The sequence below is a fragment of the Marmota flaviventris genome, chromosome 2 (assembly GCF_047511675.1).
Source record: "Marmota flaviventris isolate mMarFla1 chromosome 2, mMarFla1.hap1, whole genome shotgun sequence".
NCBI classification, from domain to species: Eukaryota; Metazoa; Chordata; class Mammalia; order Rodentia; family Sciuridae; genus Marmota; species Marmota flaviventris.
The window spans coordinates 71,287,776-71,315,157 of record NC_092499.1 but is presented as its reverse complement, the minus strand read 5'-3'; the positions used below and the strand labels follow the sequence as shown (position 1 = coordinate 71,315,157).

General features: G+C 42.0%; 1 protein-coding gene and 1 long non-coding RNA gene across 2 annotated transcripts in view; one reads left to right on the top strand and one right to left on the bottom strand.

Moving 5' to 3' along the window:
- Prkch (protein kinase C eta) overlaps window positions 1-27,382 on the top strand; it is a 218,807-nt gene that overhangs the window by 169,407 nt on the left and 22,018 nt on the right. The window contains exon 11 of the mRNA XM_027929460.2: window positions 27,023-27,161. Within this exon, the coding sequence (XP_027785261.2) occupies window positions 27,023-27,161 (139 nt within the window). The remainder of the gene's footprint in view (window positions 1-27,022; window positions 27,162-27,382) is intronic.
- The window catches only part of LOC139704708 (uncharacterized), a 44,731-nt gene that overhangs the window by 14,696 nt on the left and 2,653 nt on the right, over window positions 1-27,382 (bottom strand). Inside the window, exon 2 of the long non-coding RNA XR_011706640.1 lies at window positions 11,181-11,340. This is a non-coding gene — a long non-coding RNA (uncharacterized lncRNA). The remainder of the gene's footprint in view (window positions 1-11,180; window positions 11,341-27,382) is intronic.

Below are 27,382 nucleotides of genomic sequence, written 5' to 3'. Positions count from 1 at the left end.
ACCAAAAACAAGGCAATTTGGGATGAGGTGAATGGTTATTAATTTTCCCTTGCGTATCCTCACATTGTCTCACTGGTTGTGGTGAGAATGTGTTGCTTTTATGATATTTGAGGACAATTGTTTTAAAAAAGAATTAAGCCAAAGGAATGGGGGATGGGCAGTGGATGAGGAGTGGTCAGTAGTGCATAAGCAGAGCAGGCAGACAGGGAGGAAATGTGTCCAGGTGGGATGCAGACTTAAAAGTCAGGAGATTGATGCTTTTTCTGTCATTTGTCATGGCTGCATTAGGGCTGCATTAGTTTTTCTTTTCTTATTTGTTTTTATTGGTATCCCTCAGTATCTGGCACAGGGCATAGCAATATTTCTCATTTCTTCTCTTCATTTCTGTTGTATATGTAGCAGCTGAGCCAACACTAGGCCAGGAGAATTCAGTGGCATGAGATAAGTGACAGGAAGATGGCTAGAAACAGGGTCTCTTCATTGACTAGAGCAGTGTTACCTTAATGTCAAAATGCAAGTTAATGCAAACACAGGACAACAAAAGGGACAGATTTTAATTGCTTTAGGTGATTACAGTGAAAGTTAAATCCTCCTGATACCCATGTCCCCAGCCTTCTAATTCCTCTAGGCTCGTCCTTGTATGTCCTTCCAAAGATGGACTATGCATATAGAAGCTGGGTTTGAATCCATTTCTTGTTGAAAAACAAATGTTGGTATATTCTATACTTGAAGAATGGCTATTTTTCCCTAAGTCTTTTTAGTGAGATGAATCTATACCCATATAAAAGGCACTAGGTGAGCCACCTTTTCTTTGAAGGGTCTGAGCATTTTAAGAATTCTTGTTGTCTCTTGTTGGAGAAGTTGTGCAGGTTTTTTGGGTTCATGAAACAGGCTTATGAAAGTTTACTATGGTGCCATATCTCCAAAAAGAGATTTCTTCCTGCATTACATATAGAGCAGTTGTATCGGTTGTTAGTTTGAACTGGATTAAGGAGTAGCAGCATAGTGTGTGGTGCCTAGTGTTGGGCAGAAGGGGCTTGCTCATTCAATGGGGTCTTCTCAAGGCACCAGACCAGGCATGTTGGAGAGATCAAAAGCTAATTTCTGTCCTCTGAGAACAGGTAGGAGTAGCACCCCCGACCCCAAATGTTGCAAATAAAGCAAGAGAGGCAATGAAATTTTAGTTGAATCTGGCAGTTATACACTAGCCCTTCCCAAGTTCACCTGCTGAGATTTTTAATACTCCTTTGACAAAGAAATGGGAGGAAGCAATCAAGGGAAGCAGGTGACACTGATTCATGAAATGCACCCTTTATAGAAATAAGTCTTAACATCATGAGCCCTTCTTGAGAAACCCATGGCTCTTGTGTTGATTCTTGAAAGAAGGAAGAAAAAGGATAGGGAGGAAAGAAAGAAGGGAGGCAGACCTTTTTAAGAAACTCCTACACTGAGGATGGAATGGAGAAAAACATACCGTGGCAGTGCACTTAATTTACAAACCTAGCTGGATATTGGCAAAAGCAAACAAGAAATCTGAATGCTGTGGGACTGTCCACTTCACTGCCACACGGAGGAGGGGACCCAACATTGTCCTGCAGGACGTTCCAGTCTTGTTTTCTTATCTGCAGACAGACAGGTTCAAACCTGTCAGAGGCTGTATCTGAGCTTCCTTGTGTCTGATTTATTTGTGTGCTAACGACTTTTTTTTTCCCCTGTAAGAATCTGGTTGAGTAATTCAAAAGGTTAAAAAATAACAAAACAGAAATAAATGAGAAAGGTTATCCAAGGTCTTCCACCGATGCCAGGAAGGTACCCACAGACTGGGCGAATCTGTAAGGTCTTTGTTTCTCCTGAGCAAATGCTCAGGCTGTCCACGTAGCCTGAGTGCTCTATCTGTTCCACTGCCATTTAAGAAGTAAAACTCTGTTCTCTGCAGCTTATTCCTGTAAAATATGAAGTGTGTATAATCACAGGCCAGGTTCCCAGCATTTCTTGGCATTTCAGCTTTGGCAGCCAGATTGGGAAAAACCAAAGTGTTTTATGGCCAGGAAGCCTGAGTGTAATGGTAGTGCTGGGTGCAACCCAAGGAAGCGAATCTGTTAAAAAGTGCTGTGCCTCTGAGTGCCTCAGAGGGGCTGCTGTGCTTTGCTTAATTTGCTGAAGCTATTGTATATATTTATGCAGTTTTCATAAGGCGAATGAGGTAGAGTCAGGGCCTTACCAGGCAGAGTATTTTGCAATATCTCATTCAATATATTATCCAGGAAGTATGGTCTGTGTTGTACTTTGTGTTTTGGTTTTGGGTTTTGGTTATTTTGGTGCTGGGGATCAAACCCAGGGCCTCACACATGCTAAGCACAAAATTTCCCATGGAGCTACCTGCCAGCTCCTATACTTTGTGTTTTGAGTTAACTCTAGAACCAAAAACTTACCAGAGGCTTAAGGTACTTTGCTTTGTAAGAATTTTCAGGAATTTATCAGAGTTTCAAGATGAGAAGTCAGTAAAACAACAGAAGAATTCAAGAAACAGCTTTAAAGTTGAATATACCTGGATGAACTCACTTGGTAAAGAGGTAGGAGAGACCCCATGAAGTAGTTTGCCCAGAGAAGTCCCAGTTTGCTCCGTGCCCCATCTGAATAGACCCTTTCACTGTTAGGGCCCCATTTAGGACAGTACATCCACAGTCACCTTATGAAGAGGTGTCTGTATTTTAATCTTTTCCTGTGACGTGTCAGAGCCAAAGCAAAAGGGTGTTTTTACCACATGAGAGGGGTCCTCTGTAGGAGTGGAAGTCCTCCCGCATTCTCCTTTCATGGACTCTTCTCCTCTAGTCCATAAATTAAAAATTTAGTTATTAAACCTTTTTGTTGTTGCTATTGGGGATTGAACCCAGGGGCACTTTATCACTGAGCTACATCCCCACCTCATTTTATGTTTTGAGACAGTGTCTCACTAAGTTGCCCAGACTGACCTCAAACTTGGAATTTTCCTGCCTCAGCCTCCTGAGTTGCTGGAATTATAGGTGTGTATCACCACACCCAGTTAAACCATTTAAAAAAAATTTTTTTTCAGCATCAGTTACTATCTTAGTTTCAAAGAAACATTAGGGGAAATTGCCTTTCCCAAGTCCCTTGTTTTATTTCCTTTACATGATACTTTAATATAGAGACGTCCTTTGATGCCCATTGGGATTAGTTCCAGGACTCCCACAGATATCAAAATCCACACATGCTCTAGTGACTTATATGAAATGAGCTAGAATTTGCATGTGATCTATGCTTATCTTCCCATATGCTTGAAAGCATCTTTGATTTATTTAGAATGTTTAATATAATATAAATACTAGGTACAAAGTTCCTATATGTTTTAGGGAATAAGGAAAAGATGTCTATATATGTTCAGTATAGACACAGTTTTTCCCCCAAATATGTTTAATCCATGATTAGTGTAATCCACAGATGCAGAATGCAGATTCAGAAGCCTGATTATATTCACATGATATTTAAATTCATCTGTACATATAAATTTATGAGTCCACATACATTTATTTATCCATTCAATAAGTCATTCAATGAACAATTGAGACCTGCTTTGTGCCTATATAATAGTGACCAAAATAGGCCAGCTCCCTGTCCACAGGAGGCATGTATTCTAGTATTAACATATAAAGAAGTAAAAATGTAAATACCAATTACAAAAATTACATGGAAGGAAATAGTGAGTATACTATTTATAGTTTTACTTCATGGAGTTACAGAAAGAGAAGACAGACAGAAACTGCACTCTATTCTTCTTTCATTGCTGAATGTTTAAATTATTCCTTAGTCCTTTGAGGCTACTTTGACATAATAGCAAGGATTGACTTGTAAGCAACAGAAATTTATTTCTCCCAGTTCTAGAGGGTGGGAAATCCAAGGTCAAGGCACTAGTAGATTTGGTGTCTGATGAGGGACCTCCTCTCCTCATGACCTGATCACCTCCCATAGCCCATACCTACAAATACCATCATGTTGGCGATTCAGTTTCAACATGTGAATTTGGGGCATACATAAACATTCAGTCTATAGCAGTGTGTTACCTGGTGGGTCAAACTCATACCTTCTGGGTGGGGACCAATGGGACACTCCAGTTGCACAGTCAAACCATTTAGAACTTACATATCTATATAACTAAAGTTCACTTATGTAACTAAAATTCACTTAAAAAGGCCAGACCAGCAAGGAATGTTCCACAGGTTGCGTTTGTTTGGCTCTGGCCCTAACTCACTTCCTCCAAAGCCCCCAGAAGTCCTTTAGCTCCAAATCAGCATCTACCACGTCTGGTTCAGTTTTATATTTCAGTAGGTTCCATGTGAGTCTCTCAGAGAAAATGAGGACAATACTAGAGTTTTCTAACCACAGTGAGTTTTTCCATCTCACTTTGGAAAGATTGAGCTATTCCTCTGCAGTTTGGATGACAGAAAGACTACGCTCAAGGAAATCCACTGGAAAATCTGAGTGCTTAGAGAAATGTCAAGAATATTGTCTTTCCTCATGGAATTTCTCCACACTATTATGATGCTCCAGAGTGAGTAGCTTCACTGCACTGAGACTCAGGCCTCAAATCATTGGGGCCATGGCAGTGTTCTAGCCAGATTGAAGTACGTGTGGATAAAATGGTGTCACCAAACCTGCCCATTAGGGAATGTGGCTTCTTTTTTGCCGTACGAACCCCTCATAAACCAAGTTTTAATGCCTGGGCTCTGGGGTGAGCTCTCTCTAGAAAGCGCAACCTTCTTTCTTCTTTAGCCAAACCCATCCCCTTCACTCTTCTCAATAGTTTCTCTTCAGTGACTTCCATTAAGGATAGGAGAGGCTCTCAGTCAATTGCCCTTAGCTCCCTATTCTCAAAGAAGAATAGAAAGTAAAAAAAAGAAAGAAAAGAAAAAGAAACTCTAAGAAGAGGGAGACTGAGTGCCTCTTCTTGCCTCTGATCACACTGTGGATCTTCCTGAACATTTAATGAAACAGTTTGATCTTACTATATAGTAAGAGAGTTCCTACAGGCAGTGACCTTCCAAGAGCCTCTTATAAAGCATGGGTATCTTCAAATGGAATTGCTGCAGACTCTCTTTTCTTTGAAGGTGAATGTATATGTAAGTACCATAAATTTCCCTGTTAAAAATCTCCTTCCCTAGGACACAAAAGTGCAGGTGACAAAAGCAAAGGGAAGGGCTATCTCAAGCCAAGTTTTCTACACAGCAAAGGAAGCGATTCAACACAAGGAAAAGGCAGCCTGTGGAATGAGAGGAGATATTTTCAGATCATGTTATCTGAGAAGGAATTAATATCCAAAATACATAAGAAACTCCCACAACTCAATAGCAAAAAATAAAAGATTAAAAATAAAACCAACAACAAATAACTCGATTAAAAATAAAATGGGCAAAGTTCCAGAGTAGACATTTCTCTAAAGACACACAGATGTCCAACAGGTATATGAAAAGGTGCTCAGCATCACTGATCACCAGGGAAATGCAAATCAAAACCACAGTAAGATATCACCTCATAATTTTTTATTGTGTTTTCTTAAATGATTATGGCTTAAATTTATGGAAGTCAAGATTATTATTTCTAAGGTGTGATCTTTAGATACATCATATAATATTCTCCTAATGCAGTTGATAAATCCTCCAGAAAAGCTCACTGTATTGTTTGCTGAAATAGAATCCATATTATCTTTCAGATTCTTTCATTCACACATACTAAGATATTATTAGTGTTGAGCCTGAATCATAGAAAATAGAAATCGATAGTCTAATTGGTAGAAAATTGTACTGACTTTGATTCAAATATAAACTTCACATGAAAATATTTTTTACTTATTCTCATTAGTTATACAAGACAGTAGAATGCATTTTGACACATCATAGATAAATGGAGTCTAACTTCTCATTTGATCCCCCAATCTTTAAAATGGAAATTGACGAGAGGAATGTATGTTAAAAACCACTCCATGTGCTTGATTCCAAGAAACCATAGATTTTGAAATTTTGATTTGTTGAGAATAACAGTATTGGCAGCTGGCAGGTTTTTGTGTTGTTGTCTTTTTGAGGGGTTGTGTTTCTATTTGGTTGGTTTTGGCTTTTTTGGTCATGAGTTTTAAGGAACTTCCTTGCTTCGGAGGCGTTAAGGGGAGGGAGCAGACATGGATCTTAGAATCAAGGCGACACAGGGCTTGGAGTTTTGTTTCTCCCTACGTAATGATGAAGCAATCATTTCCTCTCCAGGAAGAGTGATGAAGGGTAATGACTTGGTTACCAATATTATTATGGCCATCTAAGTGACACTGGATGAGAAGTAGAAGATAGAGTCTAGACAGTTGATAAAATGTATGATCAGCAGGATTTGCAAACACTTCCCTCTCTTTCTGTTAAGGCAGTCTCCTGCAGAGGAGGATGCTGGAGAGCAGTGGTAGACACCAGCATTTTCCTGTGTCAGGGAAGCAAAATCAATCGTTCCTTCCCAACTTCCATCTAGTAAATTTGTGCTCAGGGTTGTTTCTTTCCCAGAAACCAGGTAATCTGATCTTAGATAAGAGTGGATTTGATATCCCAGTGTTACACAGGGTAAAGTTGAAAATGTTGATAAGGTAATTGAGCTTATCTTGCAAATGAGGCCCAGTAATGTAAACGAGACCTCCTTCTTCCTGAGCTATCTTGTCCCAAACAAACTCCTAGGTATTGTGTAAAGATTTCTTGAATAGCAAAGATTGAGGACACTATTTCACTCATTCAGAACTCAGAGTCGAAGTTTTGTTTTGTTTATTGGTATTTTCTGAAGACAATGCTAGTAGCTAGATTTATAAGCATCCCACGGATCTTCACTTGATTCCAAGTTATGTTACCTGAGGTGAGCCTTATTCTGATGAATGTTCTTATTCTTGTGATGTGTTTTTGGTTTTTTGATTTGGGGATTTTTGTTTCGCTTTGAGATGCTGGGGATTGAACCCAGGGATTCATGCATGCCAGATGGGCCCTCTACCACTGAACTACACACCCAGCCCCCTGGAATGCATTTTTAGCATGGGTGGTGGGCTGAGCCAGTTCAGGATCTGGAGAGCTGGGCAAAGGCAGAACAGATCCCAGAAAGAATCCTGAATCCTCCAAGGTGCCAGAGCTTGCAGTTTCCAGGAATTGCATTTGATGAGGTTTTGAGTTATGGCATAAATATGTGTTTGTGGTTTGACTGTACTCTTTTGGTTTGAACAGTACCCTTCTTCCTGTACTTGGCATTCTGCAGTGTACTCATTTGCCCTTGCTTGGCTGATGCTTTATAAAAATCCAGGCTAGACCAGGGTTAAGTTGCCCATGGGCTTTGTCTGACCATGAGGGAAACTTCTCCACCACGCAGTTACCAGGTCAAGCCGGTCCTGAGTACCTGCTGTGTATTGGGTTCACCTTTGAAGATCAAAAGATAGATAAAATCGGATCTTTGCCCTCAAGGATGTAGTCTGTTGGGAATTCCAAACACACACAAGTTGATAGTGCAAGACACAATACCATAAAGGCTGCAATGCTTTTCTGGACGGAGGCATGGAAGCAGGAAAGCATTTAGTGGTAAGGAATTATGAAGATGAAACATAACTCAGGGTGACCAGGACGGGAGCCTGGAATGGAACAGGATGGAAATGACAGTTGAGGGAAGTTGGAGTGAGAACATGGAAAGTTTCTAATGTGAACTAGGAAGTTTGGGGTTTATTTGCCTGTTAGTAGAAGGCAATGAGGCATTTTTGAGAAAGAGCCTAGCAAGAAACAGTTGCAGTCTGTTAGAGTGTAGAAGAGCAAGCCACGAAGCCAGGAGTTAAAGGAGATCTTGCCATAGGTCAGTGAGAAATAGCCACAGCCTGAAGCAAGCCATTGACAGTGGACAGAGAAAGGAGAAGAAGAATGGGAGCGGAACAGGGAGGAAAAGCTGAGAGGACCCTGTGATGAACTAGATGGAGACCAAGGAGAGGCATTGAAGATGGTCCGGGGAAGGAAGGGTTTAACAGAGTAAAGACTGCTCTGGAGTAAAGCTCAGTTTTTGTTCTTTTGAATTTGAAAGATGGAAACAACCATAGTAGCCACTAGACAGTGCAGCTCAAAATGCAGGTCTGGATCTCTGGAGAGAAGTGTCAGGGTAGAGGTTCAGATTTGGGAAGCACCTGTGTAGGGTAATACATGAGCTCATGGGATTCAACTGCAAGGTAGAGAACCAAGCAGGGCGACAGTGCAGGACTGGGCAGATGGAGCACCGCCCGGCCTAGGAGCATCGCCCCACCAGCTCATCAGAGAGTTGCGCAAGGACGATGACTTTTCTGGCAGATGGCAGTTACATGTCTTGAGAAAGGGGTGCCTTTTTCTAATTGCACAAAGGTGCCATATGGTCTAGTAGGAGTGCTAGAAGTAAAGCTAGGCAAGGCCACAGAACAGAGTCCTACAGAACCTCCCACCCTTGGGGGGAGGGGGGAGGAGGAGGAGCCTACACAGGAGACACTTAAAAGTGGTTAGAGACTTAAATAGGATTGTGCTTCCTTGCCTCAGATTCACCTGGAAACTTAGTCACCACTCAGGAGCTCCCATCTTACTCTGGTTCATGACTCAGGTAGAGCCTTGTTTGTAGTATCCATCAGTTCTCCTCTTTCACAAACCCAGTGCGTTTCCCTTGACACCAGCAGGTGGGCTAGTTAACTGTCTTCATTTGGTTAAGAAGTAGAATTATCCAACTTATGCCGGGTGCACCTGAGAGCCAGCACTGGATAGGTGACTGTCGTCCAGGGTGAATAGCTATCTCCTCCTGAATGCTGGCTCCAGAGCCTGTCCTGTGGGCAGCTTGGAGGGAAAGCCATGCTTACTGTCCTTAAGAAAGGGCACCCCTTCGTGTCTGTCATCCCTCTGACCACCCAAAAGTCAGGCTGGGGCAGCTCCCATCCCACAGCAGGAAGAACCTCTCAGATAGCAAGTCCTGTCTGATGGGTGCCTGGCAGGATGGAGGAAGCTTCCTGCCTCCACCACTGCTTAAGGAAGAAAAGGCATCCCCAGAACAGTGGGGAACAATGGAAGCTGCCTTGGCTCTTTTATGGCACCCACTACAAAGGCTGGTGTGTGCCAATAAGATGGTAGAAATGACTCTTAAAGAAGAGAAAGTGCATCTCTGCCGTGGCGCAGGATTCTCTGCCCACACAGACCTATCACTGCAGCCTCCTGGCACTGATGTCCCTGTTTGCATTGGTGGAAAGTTACAAGAGAAGAGATAGCACCACCTTCCTGGCCAGTCATGTGCTACCTAATCCAGATTAAAAAAAAAATTCTGAGTGCAGTGGGGTCTAGGCCATTTCAAGGAAACATTGTTTGGAATGACCATAAAATTCAGAGTGAAATGGGTTTGTCTGAGTGAGTGGAACTCAACTGCTGGTACATTTCCTAAATCCATCAGTTGGAACATTTTGTTTTCAAAATAATGCCCCCCCTTTTATCCCCCAGATCTTGAATTTCAGTAAGTTTGTTTTAATTGGTTAATTATTTGCTTCTTAGTTTGAGTGAGGACCAGAATCCCTTCTCTATTCACTTGTTCTGATTCTGAGGCTTATGGTGAGTGTTTTCTGGACATTGGGTGTTTCTGGCCCCCTGACTCCATGGTCAGAATTCTTCAGGGAGCTCTGGGCCAGAATTTTATATACTACATCCTGTAAATGGGCTAGGCCCTCTTTAAAGAAAGAGCTTTGAAGTCGAGAAAGGGGAAGAGAGTTTTTTTCTGTAGCCTCCAGAGGAAAACCTAGGAGTGGAACCCAAGAGGCCAAGGTTCTGGAACTCTGTTCCCAAACTACCTTCTCTGCAAAATGCAGGGAAGTTCCTAGGAAAACTTAATGTATTTCTCAACTTTCAAAAAGAAATTAATTCTGTTATTAGAGTCATGTTCTTTGGCAGGACTTGGGAGAATTTTCTAAGCTTTTAAATGGTTTCCTATGTAAGATTCCATCCCTTCTGACTTTTGGAGTTTTCCATGAAAGACCTTTAATAAGTACATCAAATGAGCTTTTCAACTTGATGGAGGACTTCAGGAACCTCATCACTCCTTTTCTTCCTGAACTGACCTTTTAATTTTGTGCAAGGTGTACAGGGGCGATTTGTCTTGTCTGGTTTATAATACCACATTGCTGTAAGGATGGTTAATCACCAGCCACACGTATTAGTCACTGGTTGTTGTACCTACAAGCCCAATTTTCTTAGATTAGCTATAGGACCACATTGAGAGCTTGAGAAGAAACAGTACAATTGGATGGGTGACAGAACAGATTTCCCACAAAATGCAGAGGGCAGTGTTATCATTTCTTCCTCATTCTTTCTTCACCCACCTTGCATAGAACACTATGGAAGTCCTAGAGGGAGATAAACAGGATGAAAAAATTTTCATACTCAAGGGGTATGTGGATAGAGGCAATGCCTCCAAAGTCAAGGGTAAGAAACTTAGCATTTATTCAGTTCAGTCAACATTTAAATTACCACTCAGCACCCTGGCTAGGCACCTTGTCCTGGCTGAGAGAGCTGAAATAAGCATAGGAAGGGCAGTCACTGCAATAAATGCTATCATTAGATGTATGCACCAAGTAGCATTGGAGCATAGAGGAGAAAGGATACCACCACCATCCTGGCCAGTCATATGCTCCCTAATCCAGATAAAAAATTCTGAGTTCACTTCTGTGCCAATGGGGGTCTAGGCCATTTTAGGGAAACATTATTTGGAATGACCATAAAATTCAGAGTGAAATGGGTTTGTCTGAGTGAGTGGAACTCAACTGCTGGTACATTTCCTAAATCAATCAGATGACTTGTCTAGGAAGGGCTGCAGACTTCAGAGACAGAGATGCTTCAGTTGAGATGGAAGTCATCAGCCCAGGAAAGAAATAGAAGAAAGGTGTAAGCCAGAGCTCCTCCAGCTCTCTGAAGTGGTGACCCAATGGTTGTGATTTTTTTTTTCTTTTGCAATCTACTTAGGACCAATACTTTTATAAAATGCAGTAAGAATAAATTACTGGAAAAATGAAATTTGAAAAGGCATATAAAATAGAAGCCCAAAGTTACATTAACAGATTCAACAGACATAAAATTATTACTATCATGTGATTAAAGGGTTTATTAAAACTCAGTTTTTCTACTTACCTCTCTGCAGGCCTGTAGCTGTTTGCAGACAAGCAGCGGTCTGCAGACCACACTTTGAATAGTGCTGTTCTAGCCCACAAGAGACATTTGGAAGGGTTGAAGGGGCACATGGTAAGCTGCAGCTTGGTGCTCCAAGAATTTGATAATAAGCTGGAGAGTCCTGGGGAAGGAGACAGGCTTGAGGAGCAGCCCAGGCTGACAGTGGTATGCTATTGGCCCCATGAAAGCCACTTATAGCCTTAGACATTCAGGAGACAAGATCAGAATTATATTTCAGAAAACTCTCTGAACAAACAGAAAAGTAGAGATGGGAAATGAGGCTGAATGGGGGCCATGTCAGATCAGTGGAGAGAAGACATCTGCTTCTAAATATAATTAGAAGTAATGGTCAATTCTTAAGAAGTAGGGAGGGGCTATCATCTGGTCACATCCTATCATCTTATAGATGAAGAAACTGAGGGCCAGAGAAATGGAAAAGCTGAAGTCAGACATTTTGCTTTCTGGCTCAGTGCCCTTTGGTTAATTTGCTGGACAGTGTACCATATAACTAGAGTATTCAAATCTGTTCATTGGCCCCATCCAATCCCATGCTGCTTTTGAGAAAGGGGAAAGATCAGTGTTCATCAGAAGATTTGTGGTGCAGAGAGATGCCAGCCTGCTGCCCAGCTGTACTCAGCCAGCCTGGCTGGCTCCTCTGTGCCCTCTGCTCAGAGTCAGTCACTGTCTAATGACAGAAGCCACTCCAAGAATTCACTGTGTCCTATAGTAACCAGTTAAATCCATGTTAATCCTGTTCAGGCAGTTGGTGGAATTTTAATGCCCTTCTCTTAAAGGAACAAAGGTTGTTCTCACCTGTGAGACAACTTTGAACAGCAGTTACTAAGCAATGAAAATTTTCCTTTCTGGCCTCCCTTGATATTAGTTTGATTCTTAACTAATCTTGAAGAATCAATGCCTGGAGTAGGGTAGATTTGAGAATGTGTTCAGAGCAACTGAGGTTCCTGGGGTGCTGCCCTGGTTCTTGGACCATCCTCAAAGCAGAGGTCCTTGGTAGGCAGTGGTAGCTTTATCATGGGTCCCAGTGAAAGCCGGAGCCCTCCCATGTTCCATTAGTGCCCTGCACATCCTTCCTAATCCAGCTTCTCTAGGGTCTCAGACCAAACCAGTCCTGATGGTCAGAGAGGGGGAGTTGCTGTTAAGATCAACAGCTATTTATTGGGGGTCTACTGTGTGAAAAACACTATTAAGCACTGAAGGAAACCCCAAAATACAGAAGAAGGAAAATAATGAGGCCCCTCTCATCAGGGAGATCATATTTTAGTTGGGAAAATAAGAATCATGATAACAGCCTAAGACAGGATTTTGGAATTCATGCTCTGCCTGCCTCCTCCCAGAATCCCCATGACCTCTGTTGACTTTCTCTGGTAAAGAAAGGCAAACACCTGTGCAGTGACATTGATAGGAATTTTTAATCATGACCACGAGATTTGAAGTTGATTGCTCATTTGTGATAACACATGATAAAAAAAATTAAGATTTGGGCACATCCAAAAAATAGCATCATTTATCACAGCACTGTTTGCAACAGTGAAGGATTGAAAACAACATCTCCCAAAGTGGCCTTGCAGGATCTGGGATTCATCATGCCACTGAGTGTGTCAAACCAATATCTACTCTTGGTTTATGTCCCAAGTAATTAGGCAAGAAGAAGGTAGAAAGTGAGGCCTGGCTGTACTGCCAAATTTTATATGATTATGTTGTGAAGTACAAAAAATGTTTTACTTCCCCAAAATTTTGTTTTGCTTCTGGAGAATTGAAAGTCTCCAGAAATGGAAATAAAATTCTACAGCCATAGTGGTATTGGCAACCCAAGTCAGTGACCTCCCTCACCTGCTTCCAACTTACTTTGCCTGAAAGAGCAGGTCACTAGTGGTGCACAAGCTAACGTTGCACAGGTCAGGATTAACTGGTGAACCTCAGCTGAAACCAACCTTTTCTCATTGAACCAACCTGGGCTGCTGATACCAAAGATCTTAATTCCTTTATTTTAATGTTTCAGAATTTGACCTTAGCAAAGAAGGCTGAAGTAGAAAAGGGTATTATGGCTGATGGGATTTAACCATTTCTGGAGTTTGTTTTTTTTTTTTTTTTTTTCTTCATTGCTCTGAGTACCGATTCCAGACCCAGGCACTGTTTGATGAACCTGTTTTGGCTCTTGGCTCTATGTCCCAGAGAGAAGCTTGTAAACAGGTACATTATTTAATAATACAATAGGCCTACCTGCCCCAAACTCAAAAGCTTACTGTCATCCTCTAGAATTTACAAAGTTGGCTTCTACTGTTTATCACTTTTGATTCTTAAGAATCATAAGAATTTCATAAGAAATGAATATGTTGGTAAGGAAATGATGGCTAAGATATTAATAACACTTAATGGCTTTCCAGACACTGTTCTAAAGCAATTCACAATAAATTACTAATCATTCCTAAGAGATGGGAACTGTCCTTTTCTGCATTTTTTGATGAGAAAATAAGCATGGAGTGGTTAAGTAACTTGCCCAAGGTCAAACAGCTAATAGACAGCAAGGTCACGACTCCAATTCTGGCAGGCTTGTGCCTTTAACCTCACACTATGTTGCCTCTTGGAATCAGACAGGTGAAAATAGGTGAGTGTCCTCCCCCAGGTCACTTGCAGAAGAGGGAAGGAAGCAGAGTGAAGGAGGTGAATGAATGTTTTTTTACACTGTTCGAACATAGTTTAGAATGTGCCCTTGGCCTATCTGTGTTGTACAATCCACTCTTGGCCAATCAAATGGATTTACTCTGTCCCAGAATTGATCACCCTGGCTTTGTTAGCAGGTAAAGTCATCACCATGGACCCTGGTTCCCTAGAACACATAAAATATACCCCATTATTCTGCTGCATTAAACCTTATATTTGTGAAAGGCCTTTAATTATATCTGTAATGTACATGTAGATATCTAATGTTGCTGTGAAGGTTTCTTATGGAGTGAAATTCAGGGTTGGTGACTTTTTAGATTAAGGTCCATTATCTTGCAACCTTGATGTTCTAATGGAGAAACTTGAAGTGCTGGGGAAGTTAACCAAACTAAAATAGCTATTATTTATTGGGTCAAGATTAGTCTAGCACTGGTGGGGATGTGGGGAAAAGGGACACTTATACACTTTGGGTGGGATTATAATTTTAGTTCAACCACTGTGGAAATCAGTATGAAGATTCCTCAAAGGTCTAGGAATGGAACCACCATATGACCCATCTGATAACTCTCCTTGATATTTATCCAGAAGAATTAAAGTCAGTATACTATAGTGATACATGCATACCCACGTTTATAGCAGCACAATTCACCATAGTCAAGTTGCCTGTCAACAGATGAATGGATAAATAAAATGCGTAAATGCACCACACACACACACAGGAATTTTATTCAGCCATAAAAAAGGAACAAAATTATGTGATTTGTAGGAAAACTGACAGAACTAGAGAACATCATGCTAAGTAAAATAAGCCAGACTCAGAAAGCCAAGGGTTGTATATTTTCTTTCACACATGGAAGCTAGAGATAAGAAAGGGAAAAGGCGGGTGAGGATCTCATGAAAATGGAAGATCAATAGAATAGAACAGTGGATCCAGGGAGAGAGAAGAGGGGAGGGAAAAGGGAGGTACTGGGGAACAAAACTGACCAAATTATGTGCATGTATGAATATGTCACCCCCCTATTATACACCAGTAAAAAAAATTAGTCCAGCATTTTAGGCAAGAAGGACCTTAATTATTCCTCTCTCAAAAAGTCTCTTCATCTGCTCTTTTTGCTTACAGGCAGAGTAATGCTTTCTAAACTAAAACTATGACACATCAGCTAAAAAAATAAAATTTCCCCTGATTTGTGAATTCTCTTTACTTTTAAGTTCTTAGGAAATTATGGTGGCTCACACTAGTACATTGACAAGATTACTTTTATTAAGAAGAATACTGTGACAAAATTGGAAACACTCTTAGGATGGTGTCTCCACATATGAATACTCAAACATTTAAGGAATGAAGAACTAAAGGCCTGTTTGGGGAAAACTATGCTTTTTGATTGCAAAACTAAGTGCTGGGGACAGGGTGACTACTCAGGAAGTTATTAGTAAGCTCTTCAAAAGGAGAATTTCTCCCAAAAGGAATTTCTTAGGGGAATATTCAATGTCTTTTGCATGTTTTGCTATGATTCTGAGCCCAGCATTAGTAGGAAATCAGTCAATTTCCCTGAAAAGCAACTCAGGTGTATGTTACTGTCTGGCAGTGTCCAGCCTGTGGTCAGTACTCTGGAGATGACCTGAGGAATACTCCTGGCCTGACCTTGGAGTCTGTAATCTAATTAGGGTAAGCAAGACTTTTTAAGCAAAACAAAGATCAAAAGAATACCAAAACTATAATCCAGAGCTAAACTGTGAAGTACATTCCAAGGACCTGGGAGTGGTTCTGAACTACAGGTGTCCTCTTGGGTTATTCAGAGAGTTCTGTTTAGATGGCTCAGGTTTAATCTCTGATGGGGATAACAGGTAACCAGATGAGACCTGCTGAGGTGGCCATAGTCCTGGTTCAGGTTGGAAGGCTGCTTCCCCTGCTTCCCAATATTGCATAAGACATTACTAATGCTGGCAAAGGTTTGTGTTTAGCTCATTGCCCAAAACAGCCTGCACATCCCCTCTGGAGTTTGATTCTATAAGCTCTCCTCCTTCCTGTCATAAAGCATTCCTCATCACCCCCTACCAACGGTACTTACACCCCTTTTCACACTATATAAGGTCACATGTCTGGACAGCAAATGGCTACAGTTTACCCTGATGTTTTTTCCAAGCCAAAGAGAAGTTCCAATCTTGGCAAAGCAAGGACACTGTTTCCCATCAATCAAATGTGTTCAGGCAATCAAACTCAGTGCTCACGGGGTCTCCGTCCCTAGAGTCAGAACCAGCCCCTAAGCCTAACCCCCAATCCCGATTTCCATCAGAAGAAACCAGCCATGGGAAGGCAGGCCAGAGTGTCTTATTACCCTTCACTTTATGCATTTTTTAGACAAATGTTATTGTGTATATCTGAGATTTACAACATGATGTTATGGGATTCATAGAGACAGTAAAACGGTTACCATAGTGAGGCAAATTAACTTATCTATCATCTCACATAGTTACTATTTTTGACAAGAGCCGCTAAAACGTAATTTAACAAAATCCCCTATTATTAACTACAGTCTTCACATTGTGCATTAGCTCTCTGGACCAGTTCATCCTACACATCCACTCTGTGTATTTGTTTTGACAGCCCAATTTTGTATCTCAGCTTTCTGAGGAGGAGAGCCACAGCATTTATCCACTTAACAATAATGATGCTGATAAATTGCTAGCATTTACCTAGAGCTGTGTGCCTTCCAGGGTTGAATAGGGAGTCACTCCATTAATCTACTCCTTGGTATTGGTGCCATGTGTGGACTCTAGCATAAACCTGGTAGGATCCATCTTCTCCATCTGGCCCTGCCCATCCCCACTCTACAGTAAATCCTGATTATGATTAAGATCTTATTGAAAGCCTAGCATGGTGGCTCAGGACTATAATCCTGGATACTTGGGAGACTGAGGCAGGAGGATCACAAGTTTGCTGCTAGCCTGGGAAATCTTATTTTTAAAAAATAAGATTTTTTAAAAAATGCTTAGGGGCATGGATCAGTGGTAGAGCACTTGACTGGCATGCTCAGAGACCTAGGTGGAATCCACCCCAGTGGAAATTATTCTTTCCATCATCTTCCTGCACCTTCCCTGTGAGCAGCCAGCCAGTTAGAAGGTCATCCTGTCCCTAGCTTGCAAGCTCTCAGAATCCCTCATGGCTCTTTGATACTGTCTGTGCTCTTACCCTTGAGAAACTGACTATAAGAGAACCTCTCTTTTTTTGTTGAAGGAAGCAAAGCTGCCCACATGGGTGGTTTCCTGTGGGTCAGCTGCTCTCAGCTCTCTGGCCGGGGAGCCTGAAGAATTGAGCTTGTTAACCACTTTATCCCCCCCGGAACAGAAAGTCCAAGTGTACTGTACCTATCTGTGTTGTCCAAAAGAGGCCCAGTGGTCAGGGGCCCCCACCTGCCAAGGGCCTGTCATCTCCAGGTGTCTTTGTTGAAAACTCTTGATCCTGCCTCTCTGCTTTCTCTGTGAGGGTATCTGCAAGGCGAAGGCTGCCAGGTGTCACGTAAGAAACATTTTGGCAATTAGAGTTGGTGAGAGAGATTTTCTTGGCAAGTGCAAAATACAAGTACTGTAAAGAGCTACTAAATAAATTTGTGCTGCTTTGGCCAGGGAATTTCAGCCCCCGCCATTGGAGGTGGGTGGTAAGGGATGTGGCCTGATAAAAATAAATAAAGTGTAAGTCTCAACTGCCAGCCTAACGGCTCATTTATTTGACAATCCTAAGGAGGCATATGACCTGCTAACTGTAAATGTTCATGAAACTCATTTCCTTCTGTGTTGGTCCAGAGAATCAATGAAGGTTTTTTTGTTTTGTCACCATGAGACAAGGTGAGGGGAAATTTCTTGGTCCCTTTGCTCAAGTTTTAGTTGTTCCTTGTATTCATAGTGGTGAAGGTGGGAACACACTGCCTGCACATCAAGAGCATCAAACACCCACAGCTGGATGAAGACCAACCTCTGGTCTGCAGGAATTAGTTTGTGAGTCCCTGGCCATGTTTTAAAGGGGGTATCATAACCAGGCTTACACAGAAGTCATTTTTATCATTTCCCATACCAGACAGCTGTTAGAAGGAGGTGTGAGGGGGTAGGATGGAAAGAGTCTCAGAACTGGGTTGGAAATTACCCACTTGCTTCATTCATTACAAAATGAGTAATTTTGCATTCAACATCACGAGAATAATGTTCATATCTCATGTACGGGTTGTTAAGCAGATGTTCTAAGAGCTCAGGCCTTAAAATCACCAAATAATGTGTCACTTCATAAGGAGAAATGAAAAGGGACTTAATTTAACATTTAGGAGTGTTTCTTCTTTTAGCAAGGGCCTCATTTTCACACTTAAGTTGGTCCAGACTGCATGGACACATCATAGACTACTGAAAACATAAACACCACCCATGACAATTATGTATATAGTAGGTTCTAGGTCATTTCGGTGGTGAAAAAGGAGCTTGTGGCAACAGGTTCGGAATTCTGAGTCCACACATGCAGGTTTTCCAAGTCAGATGATTTTTTTCAATATTCCCTTGAAATCTTTATCATTGCTCCCTGTGAGACATTTTCCCTGTATATCTCTTTGCAAAGAAAAACCAAAGAAAATAATTAAAGCCAGAATGTGTAAACATATTTTAATGACTTGGGTTATCCAAGTAATACCTGATTCCTATAAGAAATATGGAAAATACAAAATATAAATCGTTCATAATCCTGTCATTTGGAAATAGATTTTTAACCTTTCTGTTTTATCTCTTCTCTCCTTTTTCCCCTCCTTTCTTCATTCCCTTTACCTCCTTGCCCTACAATTGTAACACAATTTTAAGAATATTGAAAATACAAGTTTGTATTTCGTTCTTTCACTTACAGCTGTATCAGCCTACAAAGAAGTCACAAAACCCAAGCACTATAAATAAAAGACTCATATATTTGACTCATTAAAAACATAAAACTTGGGCTGGGGTTGTGGCTCAGTGGTAGAATGCTTGCCTAGCATGTGTGAGGCACTGGGTTCGATTCTCGGCATTGCATGTAAATAAACAAAATAAAGGTCCAAAAAACATAAAATTAAAAAAAAACAAACTTTATTTTAAAAAACATGAAAGTTACCATAAACAAAACTTAAAATCAATAATATTTTATATTGATTTGGTCCATATAACTAAAGTATTATTGTCTTTAATATGTAATGAGCCTCTTAAATTAATCAAGCTTTAAATTGTGTAAAATGTGAACAGGCAAGAAAAAAGCACAGGTGGTCATTATAACTATAAATATTAATACCTTTGACATGGCTTTTCCATTTCTGAAAATTTTAATCTAAATAAATACTTAATCAAGTATGTAACTAGTGTTCATTACATTGTTTGAAGTTGCAAAAAATTAAAAACAACCTAAATGTTCTTGGACAAGGGACTAGTTAGATTATGGTGTATCTTTATATTGGAATTGTATGCAGCCATTACAGAGAATGAGGCAGATCTATAAGATGTATAAATATGTTCAAGACATTCACTAAGGGAGAATCACAACATCATTTTAGTGGAACATGGAAAAGAAAAGATTGAAAGAATGTGAACCCATTATCATCTTCCCCATAATTTTTCAATATTTGAAATTTAAAATTAAAATACTGGACTGGGCATGGTGGTGCATGCCTGTAATCCCAGTGGCTTGGGAGGCTGAGGTATGAGGATCGTGAGTTCAAAGCCAGCCTCAGCAAAAGTGAAGCACTAAGCAACTCAGTGAGATCCTATCTCTAAATAAAATACAAAATAGGGCTGGGCATATGGCTCTGTGTGTGGTTGAGTGCCCTTGAGTTCAATCCTTGTACAAAAATAAAATACTACTTTTATAACCAGAAATCATTTTCAAAATACATAAATATTCTGTTATAAACATTTCCCTATGTTTTCAGTCTTTTATAAAAATGTTGGCAGCTTTCATAAATTTCTGCAATAGAAATACTATAATTTATTTAGCCATTCCACAAAATTAATGTAGCTTTCCTCCAAATTTTGTTATTTGTATGATGTAGCAACAAATATCTTCATAAAATAAAATATGTCAGCTTACACTCACGAGAGCATTGCATCATGTAGTAAAATTGAAACTTAACCTAGAATTCAATGGGTCATTGTGAAGGTACAAGGTTTATGTTTTCTAATCCTTTTAAGTCTTGACATGACTATAATAGGTCCACAGGAAGGCACAGAGTTGGTCTCCAGTTTCCTGAGCCCTTAGCTCTCCTCCCCGCACTGGGTATAATTTGTCACTAGTGTTTGTGGTCTCAGAGTAAAAGAGATCAGAGGCCTCTCAGGAAACTCTTCCCCAGTCCCAGGCCCTCTCCTTCTCACTTCAGTCCCTCTCCCCAGGTGAACTTATCCACATCCAGGTAATAACTCTTAAATTTATATCTCCAGACCAGCCTTTCCTCTGACTTTCAGCTGTGTGTATTTGGCTACCCATGAAATACCTTCACTTGCATTTCTGAAAATTAGCTCAAATGTTTTAAAAAAAATTTTTTTTTTCCTGTGAGCCAGAATCTGACATCTTCCTTTTATCCTTTGCATCTTTTCGTTTCTAAATCCCATTTCTTTTCCTTCCTGATTGTTCTCTATCCATCTGGTTCTCTGTACCTAGTTGCCCCCAGGGCCACCATTAAATTTGTTGGATTCTCATGTAGTTGCCCCACAGATCTGCTTAGGTTCCCTCTCAACCCCTCTAGTCCATTCTCCACGTTGAAGCTGGGGCCATGTAAAATCCCAGTCCCTTTTCTATGTAAGGCTTTCCTCTGGGGCTGGAGATGGAAATTCTCACTGGCCCTTGTCTTGTCTGGCTCTGGTTACATCCTGCTTTCTTCTTGCCATTTGTGCCCCACTTTCCAGGACTGTAGCCATTTCTACTTTTCTTGACTGTACAAAACACCCCTCACTCTGTTCCCTTCACCTGGAGTTCTCTGCCACACCCTCATGTCCCTTCCTTTCTCTCTCTTCACTTGGTTAATAATCTGCTCAGCTCAAGTGTCACCTCCCAGGGGACCCTTCCCTCAGCTTCTCCTTTCACATACTCCCACATCTTCTCTTCAATGAGTTTGTCATAGTTCATAATTGGAAATTTAGTTGTGTGGTTATCTGATTATCTTCCTCACCCACCAGACACTAACCTTCTTGAGAGTGGGGATGGGCTCTCTTTCCTTATCATTGAATCCAGAGTCCCCTGCATTTTACGTGGCTCACACACGCTACTCCAAGAATTGCTGGGTGGTCAAAGGGTAGAGTATCTTATAAACATGATACGTGAATGGCACCACTGTCTATTACATGATGAAACCAAATTTTAGGCTTTTGCTCTTTCAATGATTTTTCAAAATTCTTTTACCAATTTAGTATATCCTCTTGCTTTAAAATGTTTCCAACATAAACTCAGACAATCAAAACACAAGCTAGCCCTGTTTGTCGTGAAATTAAGATTGTAATCCAGATTCACTCTCTTGACAAATGTCACCTCTTAGTACCCACATGCCAGCCTCTCACCCTTAGAAGAGGATTATAAAGTGTCTTTGAATATTCGACCTCTAGGGAAGTATTTGCTTTGCACTTCCTTATTGCTGAACCTTCAAGAATTGCATAATATCAGTTGAACTCCTTGGCCATGCACAAGCCAGTGGGGAAAAAGGATTTTGTTTATTTTGCAGAATTCTAATTATCTTTTCATAGTGATATTAATTGATATCTCAAATGGTTCTTGTTTTAATAAGTGAAGTACTCCTAGAGTATTGGCTGGAAACACCACCACAAAGAAGTGGGCCTGGTATAGTAGATTATAAGCCCAGACCATGGAGGTGAGCAGACGTGTGTTCAAATCCTGACTTTACCCCTGGCTAACTATACAATCTTGGAGTGGAGCCCACTTCAAAGGATAAAACAGAATAGTATGGATAAAGTACATAGCATTCAGTGAACATTTAACATATGGTAGCTACCGATGACACAATTTTTCTTATTATCCACAGAAGAGTTTTTTTTTTCAGGTTCTCTGGACATACATACCAAATGAACAACAAATTTTAACAGTACATTGACCATTGTGTACCAACTGTACATTTTATGATAACTGATATGAAAGTTGTATTTTTATTAAAGAATTATCTTTTAGATTAAGATAGTAAAATATAGATGAGATGATTTCCTGTCTTGGATTTTCTTTAAAATAATCTGAAAAAAGATGGGTCAAGCAGGAAAAGGAGTGAGGAGATGTATAGATGAAACAAGATTGGACATGTGCTGATAGCTGCTGACACTGTGGGATCAGGCCAGAGGTTGTTCTATTATTCTCTATACTTTTGTTCATGCTTAAAATTTTCCACAATAAAAAGTCAAAAAATGCATTCAAAATGGTTCCTGTGAATAGCCTCCCAGATCCATTATTCAAGGAGCCGACTCACAACTCACTTCCTTTATTTCTTTTAGAGGGGTAACTGATTTCTAGTGATCTAAGCAGAAAGACTCATGCTATTCTGTTTTATTACTCTCAGGATAGTTCAGGATAGAAACAAAATAAATCCAATTTCTGAATCTTCTTTGTCTTCAACCACTTGGGAATTTTCTCTGAAACTACTGTGGGCATTTTAAGTAACCCTGATTACCCAGCAAGAACAATGTACCTTTCAGGCAAGCAGAGAGGATAAAATAACCCTGTCTACCCTCTTTGCTTGCATGACAAAAGCTTTAGCTATTAAATACCAGTGCTCAGTGAGCTAATGACTGGTGAGCCCGTAATTGTGTTTTTGGCATTTTAGGATCTGAGCCTCTGCCCTGTATGAACTTGTAATCTTCATTGTGCAGCCTTGTTAAGTTTGGCTGCTGAGTTATATGTTGGCATACAAGGTTGAGGAACTCCAAAGCCAAAAACTGACCTCTGCACATCAAATTAAGTCAAGAGTCATAGAGTAATATTCTCTCTCTCTCTTTCTCCCTCCCTCTCCCTCTCCCTCTCCCTCTTTCTCTTGCTTTTGCTTTTTCCCCCCTAATAAAGGTATGATTTACCCTTATTGTGGAAGCTGACCATGGCCGTACATGGCTCAGTAACCTTTGGATTTGTTTGATTCATGCTTCTCTTGTTTGACTCCTCCATCTGGATGCAAGCCAGTGGAGGGGAGAGGTTTCTACTTGGTCTTCTTTGCCCTATGATTGCTCCTCCTAAATTAGTTTCTTTTCTCCAGCTTCACTAAGGAGATGAATCTGAGCTCCCATTTCCGGTTTCTTATTTTCCCTCTGGAGTCTATCGTAGAGGGGTAAAACACTTGGCTTTTTATAAGTTTAATTACTTAAGAACAAAGGTCCCAGTTTTATGGAACTTCCTTCCCCTACAAATAAGAAATCAAGAAATGCTTTGAATTTGGCCAGGGTTGCTCCACTGGTGTCCATCTGAAATCCTTCCATTGATGTCTTTGGTCAGCACCTTCTGCCAGGATGGAGCTGGATATAGGAAGGAGTAAGACTCAGCTCCTGCTAAGAGGGTGACAGGTGCACACACAGAGCCTTCTGGAAGCCAGTACGAGGGTGCTGTCAAAGCAGTATGAACTCTGTGCTCTAGGGGCAGAGTTGACATTGGTATGTCTGACTGGGGACATCAGGACAGACTTCACAGTGAAGTGTGAGAGATTTGGGCTGAGGGCAGAATGAGCAGCTGGGGGTTATATAACACTCTTGACAGAATCATCTTGGGATCCCAACTGTGAGGTTTGTGTCCCATTAGATAGTACCTGGTGTAGAACCTGCTGCGGCATTTCCCTCAGGACTCAGTACAGCTCTGAGAATGCTTAAAAATAGACTGAAAAGTCAGGTTTAAGGTGTCTAACCTGCCTTCGTGGCCTTGGGCGTCTTATGACCAGATGAGTCACATCCCCTGTGCTGTTCAGGTGTGTCTTTTGAGAGCTGAGTTCCGAGACTCCTCTGTGCAGAGGGGATTGTGGTGGGTGACGGATAAAGTGATTACCAAGCACTTTTCTCTCCCTGAGCGATTCCGGCTCCCCATGACAGTAGCTGAGTAATAAGCAGTCAAACTCTTACCTGGGACATTAGTCATGAGCTCTCTTGAGCAATCCCAGGTCGCTCTTTAGAATGCTGTGGGTTTCTGTCAGCACTTGTCCCTCTTGCCCAAGAAGGTCCTTTCTGAGAGCTCAGTGGGTATAACAGCTTCGGGACAACTCAGAAACTCAGTAACCTTGTTTGGAAGTGTGAGAGCACTCTGGCCTCAGGCCCACGCAGGCCTGGACCACTGGGCCTGGACATGGTGTCAATAAAGCCAGCCTCACAGGTTCAGTCCCCCATGACCTCACTGTCTCCTGGGGCCTCAGACTATCATGTCTCACCTCAGCCAGCTGCTGTCTCCCTCATAGTTGGTGTCAGTCTCCAGGAGCCAGAGGACCAGGAAACCACCTGGCTGTGGCCTTGCTTGTGACATACTATATGGTCCTCACTCCTCATTCCCCCACCTGTGCTCCCAAGTCCAGCTTCACATGGAAGCTGGAATTGAATACCTTGAGTGTGTGTCTGTGTGTGTGTGTGTGTGTGTGTGTGTGTGTGGTGAAGCAGAGAAGGAAGCAGCATCCTTAAATTGCAGCCCACTGAAAACAGAGGCTTGTGGGGAAAGAAGGATTCCGCATGGAGGAAGGGTAGGGGCTGATTTGAAGGCCAGGTCTGGTTTAGAGGCAGAGAGGGGTTTGCATTGCTGAAGTGGGTACATACGCACTGCACACCCCTTGACCTTATTGTGCTCCTGTCACTGAGAGACCACTGCCGGGAGCAGAGGAGCAGTGGGGTGGGGGAGGTTTGTGCCAAGAAAGCTCTGCCATGGTCACTACACTTGTCAGGGATTCTCGGAAAACCGGGATTCGTTTTCATTTCTGGGCATTTTCCAGTGACCGCCATCTGTAAGACCTGTCCAGCCAGGCTGTATCACCTCACAGGGCACAGTCAGGGAACCAGTCATGCCAGCTCTGTCCTCACCTACCTCCTCAGCTGCAACGTGATCCTGGCTGGACAGAGACCAGCTTTTTCCCTGGGGCCTAAGCAGGCCAACAGGTCTCTTATTCTTAGTCCAGGGACAGGGAAATAGAAAGAACCACAGGTACCCAGATTCAGCCTTCTGTAAATGTGAGGCTCCAGGGAGCAGCCAGTTCCAGACACCATGAAGATACTACAGGGACGGGGACACCATGGCTCCCAAGCAAATAGCCCCTGGTGGCCTGATGCCAGGATGGCCTCACTCACTGACCATTAACAGCAGATCTCCAGTTGAAGGAATCTCCTGGTCATCAGCAGTGTCCCCTGCTTGACATGCAGCCTCCTCTCACTGGTGGGACATGTGATTTGCCATTGAGTACATCGCCCCTTTAACCAGCAAAAAACGGACCTCACCAACAGGTCAGGCTATTCTGTCATCCAATCTGCTGTGCTCAGGAGGTATCCATTGGGTTGGTTTGCAGGACTTTCCCAGCCCACTCTGGCAACTGACCTCCCTCTCTAACCATGCACCTGGGAGAACCAGGTGCTAGAAGCTTGTGCTGGAGAGGGTACTGCTCTTTACCTGCAGACAGTTTTTGCAGTGTGTGGCCATATTCCCACCTACGTGGAGGGCTTTCTACCAAATATCTCTGCTAGAAATTCTCTTTGCTCATGTGGATTCTGCTCCGTGGGGTGGACAGGGGTAAAAAGTGTCCTTTGTCCTTAGCTCCCCATAATCTACCAGGCCTTCTGTGGATGCAGGACACACCCACTCAGACCCTGTTCTTTTTCCCTTTTTCCTGGTTATTGATATCCCTCACTCATGCAGAAGCCATCTTTCTGCTGCTTCTCCTTGGCTACCCTAAGTGTCCGTCAGTCCTCGCTACTAATTTTGCATTCACAGAAGCTCTGCTTACTTTCCCTTTCCTGCCTCAGACTTTCCACTCCTTATCACTGCCTGGTTAAGTCCTCACCATCTCCCTGGACAGTGTCAGCTGCCCCAAACTGATCTTTACCCTATCTGGGAGGGGCCTGCTTCTCTCTTAATTAGGGAGCTCCTTCCCTTTCACAATACCTACATATCAAAATTCATTAATATGGCATTCAGGGCCCTCCATAGTTTGAAGGACCTCAGTTTCCTCTCCAGCCCTAAGCTTTTTCATGTCCCCACGCTCCCACACCAGCCCCACTCTCCGGCCCCTCTCCAGAACATATTTCTCTGAACGGCCTGCACATCCACGCCTCTGTGCCTGCCTCTGGGCACCTGCTACATCCATCTGCCACTACAACCTTCTCACACCCCCCTTCTCTGCCTAGAAGACTGTGACTCATGCCATCAGACCCTGCTTCGTTTCTGCTTCTGCTATGAAACTCTCTCTCTCTCTCTCTCTCTCCTCCTGCTGGAAAGGATTAATTGTTCCCTCTTATGTTTCTTTTACAGCACTTGGTTTTTACTTCTATCATGCCATTTGTACTATACAGCAGTTGGTGTTATCTCTGTGTGTGTGTGTGTGTACATATACATACAAGTATTTATTTGGTACACTATTCTAGACATAATGGTGAGCCAAATCAACTTGATCCCATGAAGTTGACAGTCTAGCAAATATCTGTGTCCCCATTGTATTGAGAGTTCCTTATGGACAAAGATCATCTGTACTCTTGATGCCTGCCACAGACCCAGGCAGGCACCCAGTGACCACTTTCTCCATGAATGCTCACTGAGTGAACTCTCATGGGCAGATATGGTGCCTGAGTAGAAAATGAGCGATGAGATAGGTGGATTGCTTTTGGGTACAAGGTACATGGAAAGTCATGCTCAGCCCACATTTTCTAAAGGGCAGTCTATACTTTTCTAAATGGCTAGGCTGTTCATGGGGACCCATTGTCTAGGAACATACAGGTGTGTTCTGAGATTTGATATAGATTTTTTTTTTTTATTTATCCAGACAACCCAGAAAAGTTTAATTCTTTCTGAAGTATGTGCAGAAAGCCCATGTGACCATTTTGTGGTCTGATTACCCATCTTGTGAGCCAGTTCTTCCAGGTGGGTGGTTTGAGGCCTGGCTGCCTTATCACATGCTGCTACCCTTGGTTTCTTTCAGAGATCTGAAACTAGACAACGTGCTGTTGGACCATGAGGGTCACTGTAAACTGGCAGACTTCGGAATGTGCAAGGAGGGGATCTGTAATGGCGTCACCACAGCCACGTTCTGTGGAACACCTGACTACATTGCTCCAGAGGTGAGTGAGCCTGCTTGATAAGGCTTTTGAAATGCCACTGGCTGTTTTTGTGTGCTTCAGCCCAGACTCATTTATGGCTCATTGGGTGAATGGGGTTAAAAATGTCTGAGGTTTCTCTAAATAAGAATTTGAGTTAAAAAAAAAAAAAAAGTTTTTATAAACTTTGCAGCTGTTTTAGGCCTTAGCTCTAAATAAGGACAAAGTGTGTTCTGCTCATGACT